This window comes from Hemicordylus capensis, chromosome 4 (assembly GCF_027244095.1).
Source record: "Hemicordylus capensis ecotype Gifberg chromosome 4, rHemCap1.1.pri, whole genome shotgun sequence".
NCBI classification, from domain to species: domain Eukaryota; kingdom Metazoa; phylum Chordata; class Lepidosauria; order Squamata; family Cordylidae; genus Hemicordylus; species Hemicordylus capensis.
In genome coordinates this window covers 321,543,386-321,553,645 of record NC_069660.1, presented here as the reverse complement: position 1 = coordinate 321,553,645, position 10,260 = coordinate 321,543,386, and the positions used below count along the sequence as shown (strand labels likewise).

Below are 10,260 nucleotides of genomic sequence, written 5' to 3'. Positions count from 1 at the left end.
ACTGAGGCAAGGAGGGCAAGGGACAGGTTGGTGACTGGCAGGTTTCCCTGGGAGCGGGGGGGGGGGGCTTCTGAGGGCCAGCGCTTTGCCCTGGAGCACCTGGGAAGCAGGCCTCCATGGGAGGAGAGGGTTGCCGTGGCGACAGGGGAGGCAACAGAACCTGGACCCCTCCTTGTGTGCCTGCCTGCCTGCCGGCCGGCCTGGGTGGCAGCAGAGAGAGAGGCTGGCAGGGAAGGGAGAGGGAAGAGGAGGACCCCTCCCCGAGGGAGCCTGGAGTCTAGGTTGGAAGGCCTGGCTGCAGCAGACGCAGCTTCACAGGCAAGGCTGTGGGGGTGGCAAGGGGAGGGGGGGAGTGGTGTTGCCCGCTGGAGCAGGAGACCCTTGCAGTGCCGCAGGCAGCCGAGAGTATGACTGTGAGCCCCAAAGCCCCCCCTCCACCACCTCCACTGCCCCCTGCACAAAAGGGCTGTCCTCAGAGATGAGCTTACTGGGGGTGGGCCTAAGCAACTGCCTCTTGGAAGGCTGCCCAGGGAGAGGCAGCGGGGGGGGGGGGGGGTGTCTCCAGGTAGGGCTGGGAAGACTCCTGGCTGGAGCCTGCCTGGACCTCTCTGGCATGATGGAGCCGTGGGGCACCTGGCCTTCCCTCCAGCCCCTGGGAAAGATGCTGCCATTAGGCTGGGTGTTTGGTTGTTTCTGCTGTTTCCTATTGTTGTACACTGATTTTAAATACCATTGTTAACTGCCTTGAGTTCTTCAGGGGAAGGTAGACGCACATCTTGAAATAAACAACACAGCGGAATTTGCTTAGGAATGCGTGTATGCCGAGAGTAGAGTAACTTGGAGCCAGTTTATAGTTTCAAATCAATATAAAAGGCATTTATTAAGGAACTCAATTCTAGATAGGAAAGTGAGGAGTTAGGATCTCTAATCTATCTATCTAGCTGGATGCAGATGGATTCTGCATCTTCTCTGCACACACGATGCAGGGAGGGGAGCTTGCCATGTTGCAAGGTAGAAGGGCAGGCAGGGAAGAGAGAGAGGAAGGAAGTTAATCCCTGAGATTAGCAATCTACATTCCAAAGGGATAGTGTCAGAGCAGTGGAGAAGGGATGACCAATGTCTTGAACCTCTAGTGGAGTCTGTCCTCCACTGTCTTTGAGACAAGAGACAGCGCAAAGTCCTTCACTTCCAACAACATGTTAAACCCCCCACCCCACCCCACCCCCACGCCCCACACAAACTCTGATTTGTTCTGGACCTCACATGTCTGACCAGGCCAGAGAGAGCCCTGGTGAGGCAGGCATCAGCCCACTTCTCTCTACCACCTCCCCCCCCCCGGAGTCTGGCCCGATACTGGTGACCAGCCTGGCCCGATCCTAAAGGAGACACATTTGTTGTCTCCTTCCCCGCTGAGGAAAGTCCCTCCCAGGTGACACAGAGGTGCCCTTTCTGTCCATTCCTCTCTCCTTCCTGCAGCTCTGAGGAGGTGGCAGAGGACGGGGGAGCCCCAGAGTCCCCGTCATGTCTTCATGCCGAGAGAGCTTCCTGGAATTCCAGCCGGTATTCGGTGGCCAGCTGGGCTCCCCTCAGGACCCCAACGCTCAACTGGGCCAAGGCCGTGAGTAGCCAGCCTACTGGAGGGAGGGAGAGCCTTGACGCGAGCGGGGGGCAGGGGGGTTAGCTCAATCTCCCTTGCACAGCTGGCTGTGTGGTGATGGTGTGAGGGGGCTTCTCCGGGGAGTCTCCAAGGGGGGTCTCCAAGGGGGGGTCTCTCTTGCACACAGCTCCTGATCCTGGCTCCTGGTGAGTGCCCTGCGTCCCCGTACCTCTTCTGTGGGCGGTTGTGCTGCCCCTGAAGAGTCTAGGGCAAGAGGTTTTCTCTCAGTGCTCTGGAGCTCCACCCAGCAACCCCCCCACCCCACCCCACCCCACCCCACCCCGCTGCATTCTGTACTCAAGTCAGAGCGAGACAAACTGTCCGGGCTGCAGGCCCCACCATGGCCCCAGGAGGACTGGTGAGCAGCCTCCCCCAGAGGAGGCAGGAGGCCTGCACTGCCTCCCCCGTTCGTAGGGACAGTGTGGGTGTGGGTGTGGGGGACCTCCGCCTGACCTTCCCAGCTGCTGGTTGCTTGTCCCCCCCAGTGCCACAGCCTGAGAACCAGCCAGCCTCCAACTATGGCACCCAGGATCTCTCCACCGGTGGCTTGGATGCCAGGAACGTCCGCATGAGCTTCCTTTGGAAGGTGAGGATGTTGGAGGCCATCCTGGTGTGTTTGCAAACAGATGTGGTGGTGGTGGGCAATGCTTTATCAGGCTAGTTGTGATCGTGGGGTGGCAGGATCAGACCCTAGCCCCATATCTGGGTGCTGGAGCATCTGCGTGGCATGAAAAAGGCTCCCACTTCAGGCCTTGGCTTCTCCAGTTCAAAGGAGAGCAGGAAGCGTGGCTGGGGAAGACCCCGGGAGGGATCCTGTAGAGCTGTTTCCAGAGGGGGTGGGCTAGACGTCCTGTACGCTCCCTCCCTGCGAATGGGGGCATGCAGTGGTTCTATCCAGAGGGTGCCTGGGACTCTGCCCCCCTCCTGGCTGAGGCCTGCTTGTGTAAGGCCCCTTCTCAGAACTTGGCAGCACCCGGAACCAGCGGCTTCCCTGCTGGGGGCACTACAGTGAGGCTGCTGGTCGGATTCTGCCTCTGCCTGCAGGTGCTCCTGGTGCTGACTGTCCAGTCAATGGCGACACTGGCCGTCATGGCCGCCTTCCTCTTTCTGAAGGAGGTGAAGACGTTTGTGTGGAGCTCTCTCTGGATCCTCAGCCTCCCTGTGGCCGGCTTCTTGTTTTCCGCCCTGAGCCTCCTGTGCTGCAGAGGACTCCGGCGAAAGGCCCCCTGGAACCTCCTTGTCCTCGTAAGTGCCAGGGCCAGCCACCGAGGGAAGGGGGAGGGGATGGGCCATGCCTTCCTGGCGGGCAGTGAGCTGGGAAGGCATATTATGGTCTGGCAAGGAAAGGCCATTGCTGAAGAAGAAACCTAGCCTCTGGGAAGTCCAGAGGCCACCCCCAGGCCTGGGAGGGGAGCACGCAGGCTGAGAAGAGTCTCCCTCAGCCCCCCCCCTCTGCTGATGGCCATGGCCTCTGCTCCACAGGCCATCCTGACCCTGAGCCACTCCTGCATGCTCAGCTTGAGGGCCAGCTTCTACACAACGGACAGCATTCTCATCGCCCTGGGCATCAGTGCCGTCATCTGCCTCCTTGCTGTGCTCTTCTCCATCAAGGTGGGGGTGTGCTCTGCCCCTCTTCCCCCACCACTGCTTGGGTGCTCCATCAGAAAGGGGCCCCCCTGCTCTGCTGCTGATGGCGGGGGGGGGGGCATTTTATCCCTTTGCCCAGCACAGACAGCCACTCCTTCCCTGCCCAGAGTAGCCTGGGCTGACTGGTCCAGTCCCTGGACCCACCGGGGTCTGGCCGGCAGCTGGACGAGGGGAGCAGCAGGATGCAGCCGGACCTCTCCGCCTTTCTGGGATACGGCCTGCCCAAGCCCAGGTCCAGTGACTCCCGGGGCCAGACGTGGAGCAGCAGGGGGTCAGAGCCTGCTGCATGGCGGGGGGTGGGTGGGGGGTGGCTTCCCCTGACCGAGGCCAATCAGGGCCCCTTCCTGGGACGGAAGTTCTTCTCGGCTTTGCTCTCCACCATTCATGCCCTTGATGCCCTTCAGGATGTTCTGGCCCCTGCAGCAGAATGCAGTGGATTTGGGGGTTAGGATGAAGACGCTGAGCTGGCTGTCCCTTTGTGGGGCTAATTGCTGGACAGCAGGTCCAAGGATAGCCATGAATGGAGCATTAGTGACTCTGCCTTTTCCCTGCGGGGAAGGCAACCAAGCGCCTTGCAGGATGTCAAGGCAGGCCCCGATCCTGCTCCAGAAGGGAGGGGCTGCTGTGAGGTGGCTTGCCCCTCCCCCACAACCTCCCCAGCCAGGTGCCGGAGTGCAAAGTAGCGGCATTTCCAGCATCCTCTGCGTGTGAGCCAGACCCAGAGGGAGTTTGGGGCGAGATGGGGGTGGGTGGGGAGGCAGGTAGCTGGAGCCCCTGAGGTGCCAGGATGTGCTCCCTGGGGATGGAGGTCCCCCATTGCTCAGCTATGCCCACCCCCTCTCATGGGCAACTTGGAGATTGCTGCAAAGAAAGAAAGCATGGCCAAGATCCCAGAAGCCTCCAGGGATCTCTCGCCAAGGAAGCCAGACTCCAAGGAGCTCTGCCCCCTGGAATTTCTCACCCCTGGGGGAAGTGGGGAGCAGGTACAGAGCCAGGATAAGGCCCATGCAAATCAGGCAGATGTGCTACCGGTCAAGGAACTGGCACCTCACTGGCTGAGTGTGTGTGTGTGTGTGTCTGTTCGCCCACATCCTGATCCGTGGCAAACATGCACTGCCTGCTGAGGGACTCCCAGCTGGGCTGCTGCTCTGTCCTGGTCGTCTGGCACTGAGCAGGGGAGAAACCATCTGAGAGTGGGGCTGGGGGTGGCCTGGAGTGAGGAGAGGAGGGCCTTAAGGAGGGCAGGGTGGGAAGGAGGGAGGGGGCATGGGTTCTTCTGGGCTGACCTCTGACTCCAGGTCTCCTGCAGGCCCCCTGCAACTTCACCTTATACATGGTGGTGCTCCTGGTGCTGCTGGTCCTCCTCTTAATGGCTGGCCTCACTCTCACGTACCTCCCAGAATTCATGATGGAATTCACCTTTGCCACCATGAGATCCCTCTTCTTCACCTGGGTGAGTGTCTCCATGCTTGGCTGGGGAGTGCTACTCACCGCCTTGCCCGGGTGGGGGTAGAGCAATTGCAGAGATAGGCCAGTGGCAGCCCATGTCCTGCCTCCTCCATGGCCCCCTAGCGGCCCCCTAGCCCCACCCACCGAATCTGACATCAGACGCAGGGGTGCGGTTTTGCTCCCAAACGGGGCTGTGCAGCCCCATTTAGGAGCTCAGTCGGCCAGTGCTGCATTCACATCGCCTTCTAAAAGGCTGGGAGAGTCACTCCAGCTGCGCTGAGAACGCAGCGCTGGCCGATTTCGCTCCCCGTGTCTGATGTCAGATGTGGGGGGCGTGTCTGGGGCCACAAGGCACGGCCCCTGGGGGGGTGGCCTGGTTTCTTTGACCCCGTTCGCCCAATGGTGGCTCCGCCCCTCATGTAGGGAGCACCTCCTCCCACCTTGGAGGCTCCTCCTGCTCAGCCTCTCCAAAGGGCCTTTCACCTCTTCTGGGGTCCCCTCACCCGCCTCTGCTGGAAACGGGACCTCCCCTCCCTTTCCTTTACTAGGATGTCCAGGATCTTAAGGGAGCTGGGAGAAGCCAGGAGGCGATGCAGGGAGAGGGGACGGGGGGCTCTGGCCCTGCCCGCCTTGCCTGCAGCTGTTGCTTGGCCAGCCTCCAGCACTTTGGGGGGGGGGCTCTGCCTGGTGGGAGGCTGGGAGGGGAGGGGAGATCCTGCCAGAGCTCCATGCCAGCCCCCTGCGCTGCTCCCTTCCTCTCCTCCTGTGCTCCCATGCAGAGGCATAGCTATAATTGAGCAAAAGGGTTCAAAGAACACGGGGCCCCAGCTCCTGAAGGCCCTCCAGCTCCATCCCTCCGTATTTTCTTCATTGTCTCCCTCACTCTGGGGGGCTGCCCGAGAGAGGGATGAACATGGGCCCCCTCTCCCCTAGCTACGCCCCTGCTCCCATGTATGGGGGTGAGGCCTGTGGTGGGCAGCTGCCTCCATCTCTTGTAGCTCAATCTGGGAGGGGTTCTGCCTGCGAGGAGAGGACTCACACTCCCCACCCCAACTTTCCTCCTTTGCAGTTCCTGGTGGTGGAAACGCAGCTGCTCCTGGGGAACAAGCTGGTGGCCTTCAGCTGTGAGGAGTATGTCTTGGCAGCCCTCCTCCTGTACGTGGACATATTCCTCGTCTTCACTGACATCACGAGGGCCGTTTATGCCTTTGGCTTCGTGCTCAAGCTTCTGAAGATTCTCCCTTTGGGGTAGAGTCCCTTCCTCACAAGCCCTGCTTCGCCTCCTGCTGCCGCCGCCTCCTCCTCCTCTTCCTCCTCTGGCAGCTTTGTCTTTCCCTCCCCTTTTTGTATTCCTAGAATCCAAGTTCACCACCTACCCACCCCTTGTACATTTCCGGGGAAGGCCACATGACAGGGGTTCAGGCAGGAAATGGTCCAGCCCCCTGGGGGAAGCCAGGAGAGGGTGAGTTGCTCGGTCCCCACCCTGTGAGGGGTTGTCGGCCCCTCCAGAGAAAAGGACTCCTCTGCTCTGCATCTCCCCGAAGTGACTTTAGCGGAAGGACTCTGTCTCTGCAAACAGATGCTGTTCTTTGATCTATTGGAATGGAAACAGGAATGTTGATTTCCTTTGGCCCCAGACATGCTGCCCAGACTGTTTTTTCCTCCCCCAGGCATGGGATGCCAAGAGTCTTCTATTCCGCGTGTGGGGGTGGAGCCTTCCCTGCACGCCAACCCTTTGCTTGCTGGAGCTCTTTTATGGAGACGAGTGAAGTTCCCCACTCTTCAGCCAGACGCTCTGCACCCCACACCTGGCCTTGCCATGTGGCTGGCTGGGGGGCGGGGGCTGCACTGCTGCTACTACCTGAGCAGCCCCCACTCTGCCCCTGGGCTGGCCTCAGCACCAAGCTGCATCCATAGGATGACTACTGACAGGAAGGAGCTGCTGGATACCGGCTCTCCTCCATTTGGCCGGTCTTGGCGGGAGGGAGGGAGCCGCCCCCAGGGAGTGCCAGGCCAGTGCATCCCTGCAGGGAAGCGGCAAGGGAGGGTGCGGAGAGGAGGCCTCGGACCTTACAGGGCTGCGGTGGGGAAACTCACAGCTAGCATGGCTAGCTTGTTTCTTGCGGAACTCCCAGGGCTAAATAGTCTTCTGCCTGTCTGCTTTCTCTCTCTCTCTCTGCACACACACACACACACACACACACACACACACACTGGTGGTGCACTGAGAGGCCTTGAGGGCTGCTGCAGGGGCCGGGGAGAGCAGCCCCAGGGGCCCAGGAAGGGCTGTGGTGGAGTGATGTTTCCAAGCCGGGGGAGGGGGGCTATGCACAAGAGGCACCTTCCAGAAGACCATAAGAGCACCCTGGCTGGATCAGGCCCAAGGCCCAACTAGTCCCCAACCTTCTTCCCAACAGTGGCCCACTGGATGCCTCCAGGAAGCCCACAAGCCAGAGACGAAGGCAGCTCAAGCCTCCCACTGTGGCTGTGGGGCCCTTTTGTCCCCCGTCAGGACAAGAGGACTCTGCTCGCTCCCAGGACACGTTGTCAGACTCTCCCCAGAGGGAGCTCTTTCCTCCCATTTGCTCCCTCATGGCTGGGATGGTGCCAGGTAAACTGAGGCAACAAGGCTTGCAAGGGAGGCAAAAAACAACAAAAGGGAATTTGAGGGATGTGTCTGAAAGAAGCGGAAGGCCAAGGACCTGGCAGCTCTGCTCCTTCCAGAAGACGGCGAAATGGCCACGGGGGGGTCATGTGCCAGACATCACTGGAGGGGGAGAGGAGGGTGCCAGCTGAGAACGTGCGTTTGATCCCAGCTGAGCCTTTCACCCAACCAAGGGAACCCTCTGGTCCTAGGCTGTGGCTAGGCCAGGCATTGTTCCAACCAGTAAAAAATTAAGAAAAGGGATAGTTTCCCCCTAATATCTCTTTTATTTTGTGTGTGTGTGTGTGTGTGTGTGTGTGTGTGTGTGTGTTTATATATATGCAGCAGTACTCAGTCATTGACATATAGGTCAAGGCTCGCCTTTGAACAGGTTTCAGCTTCTGAAGACAGTAGCAAGCACAAAATACAGTCATCCCTCGCCAAGCACTGGCGTTCCATTCCGGCAAAACCTCGCTGTTGGCAAATTCATGGTTTGGCAAGGCATTAAAGTCTATGGGAAACGGGGTTGGGGCAGCACGGCCATAAAAAGACCTAAAAATAAAGGACTGAACAAGCAGATTGAACCTCTGGAATATTTTTACAAAATCACACAAAGGCATTTTAAATTGGCAAGGATCACCAAGAGGAATGAGGAGATCAAACCTCTGAACCCCCCCAAATTGCTGATTGATTAAGTGCCGTCAAGTCTGTGTTGACTCTTAGTGACCATATAGATAGATTCTGTACAGGATGATCCATTTTCAACTTGGCCTTTATGGTCTCTCAGTGGTGCATTCACTACTGTCGTATTCAACTCCATCCACCTTGCTGCTGGATGTCCTCTTCTCTTTCCTTCAACTTTTCCCAGCATTATGGACTTTTTAAGGGAGCTGGGTCTTTGCATAATGTGTCCAGAGTATGGTATTTTAAGCCTGAACATTTGTGCCTCGAGTGAAAATTCTGGATTGATTTGTTCCATGATCCATTGGTTTGTTTTCCTGGCTGTCCATGGTATCCTCAAAAGTCTTCTCCAGCACCCAAGTTCAAAAGCATCAATACTTTTTCTATCTTGCTTCTTCAAAGTCCAGCTTTCGCATCCATATAGTGTCACAGGAAAAACCATGGTCCATATGATTCTAATCTTTGTAGGTGTAGACACATCACGGCATCTAAGAATCCTTTCCAAGGCCTTCATTGCAACCCTACCAAGTGCTAGTCTGTGGCGTATTTCTTGACTACTGGATCCTTGACTGTTGATGGTCGATTCTAAAAGGCAGAAGCTATCCACCACTTCAATGTCTTCATGGTCAATTCTGAGGCTGGTTGCTGTGCCCGTTGTCATTAGTTTAGTCTTCTTTATATTTAGTTGTAGTCCCATTTTTGAATTGTGCTCCTTGACTTTCATTACTAAAGCTTTCAGATCATCTGCATTCTCAGCTATCAGAGTGGTGTCATCAGTGTAGCGCAGGCTATTAATGCTTCTTCCTCCAACTTTAAAACCTTGCTCGTCTTCTTCCAATCCAGCTTCCCTCAGTATATGTTCAACATATTAATTGAATAAATAAGGAGAGAGTATACAGCCTTGCCTTACTCCTTTGCCAATCTAGAACCAGTCTGCTTCACCATGTTCTGTCTGGACTGTGGCTTCCTGTCCTGTGTATAGGTTTCTCATGAGAACAATGAGATGTTCTGGGATACCCATTTCCCTAAGGATATTCCACAACTTGACATGGTTGACTCAATCACAGGCTTTTCTGTAGTCAATGAAGCACACATTGACTTCTTTTTTGTATTCTTTGGCTTTCTCCATTATCCAGCATGCATTAGCAATAATGTCTCTTCTTTCTCGACCTTTTCTAAAACCAGCTTGAATATCCAGCATTTCCCTTTCCATGTAGGACTCTAATCTCCGTTGTATGATCCTGAGCATTATTTTGCTAGCATGTGAAATTATGGATTTCACATGCTGAAACCACACCCCCACCCCATCGCTGAACCACCACCCGCATCACTAAAAAAGCCTTGTCAACTGTGGATACTCAGCTCGCAGCTGGCAAGACCTGTCACAAATTCTTATTTGCATATACTCAAATCTGCAGTTGGTAAAACCATGGCTGGCAAGGGATGACTCAAAGCCCAAAGACAAACAGCAAAACCTCAGAATAAGCTGCTCTCTCCCCCTAAAGGCTTTCTAAAAAGCTTTCCAGGTTGACTTCTTCCATCCTAGATGTTTCCAAACCACTTTCATAGCCACACCAGGTGTTGTCCTTCTGCCTTGAGGACACTCTCCAGCCCCTCTCTGATAAATGGTTGCATGAGCACTTTCCCCTCTCCCAACTCAAAACCAGCCAGAGGCTCGTGATCTCATGCTCATGCTCCAGGCTTGGCCTTGTTCTGACCAGGAGCGAAGGCCATGTGCAGAGTGCACAACCGCAGGATCCACTCTGCCTTGCATTTGAATGCGAGGCTACATGTTTGAGCACTGCAAGACATTCCCCTGAGGGGATAATGGGGCCGCTCTGGGAAGAGCATCTGCCTGCTTGCATGCAGAAGGTTCCAAGTCCCCTCCCTGGCAGCATCTCCGAGATCGGGCCAAGAGAGACTCCTGCCTGCAACCTTGGAGAAGCCACTGCCAGTCTGTGCAGACAATACTGAGCAAGATGGACCAATGGTCTGACTCAGTCTATGGCAGCTTCCTGTGTTCCTCTGTACTCTTCTTCAGTATGCCAGCCAATGTCCGTGATCTTCAAGAGCTCACCTGGGCACAGGTGAGGTGCCAGCAGACTGGAGAGGAGCAAATGTGGTTCCACTACCCAAAAGGGGGCTGGGGAGGAGGAGCCTGGAAACTGCAGATCTCTCATCT

At 56.5% G+C, this 10,260-nt stretch overlaps 1 protein-coding gene across 1 annotated transcript; it reads left to right on the top strand.

Annotated features, from left to right (window-relative positions):
• The first annotated feature begins 151 nt into the window (after positions 1-151).
• LOC128324141 (protein lifeguard 1-like) lies at positions 152-7,974 on the top strand. The gene is made up of 7 exons (XM_053248343.1): positions 152-318; positions 1,477-1,618; positions 2,143-2,243; positions 2,702-2,902; positions 3,140-3,268; positions 4,614-4,757; positions 5,823-7,974. The coding sequence occupies exons 2-7, from the start codon at positions 1,522-1,524 to the stop codon at positions 6,003-6,005; spliced, it is 855 nt and encodes a 284-aa protein (XP_053104318.1). The 5' UTR covers positions 152-318; positions 1,477-1,521; the 3' UTR covers positions 6,006-7,974.
• Positions 7,975-10,260: the final 2,286 nt, after the last annotated feature.

What these genes read in the sequence shown, in the direction of transcription:
- LOC128324141 (XM_053248343.1), top strand. Translation starts at nt 1,522, where the DNA reads ATGTCTTCATGCCGAGAGAGCTTCCTGGAATTCCAGCCGGTATTCGGT. An exon ending in CTGTGCTCTTCTCCATCAAG is followed by an intron (nt 3,269 to 4,613) that starts GTGGGGGTGTGC and finishes GGTCTCCTGCAG; the next exon opens with GCCCCCTGCAACTTCACCTT. An exon ending in GATCCCTCTTCTTCACCTGG is followed by an intron (nt 4,758 to 5,822) that starts GTGAGTGTCTCC and finishes CCTCCTTTGCAG; the next exon opens with TTCCTGGTGGTGGAAACGCA.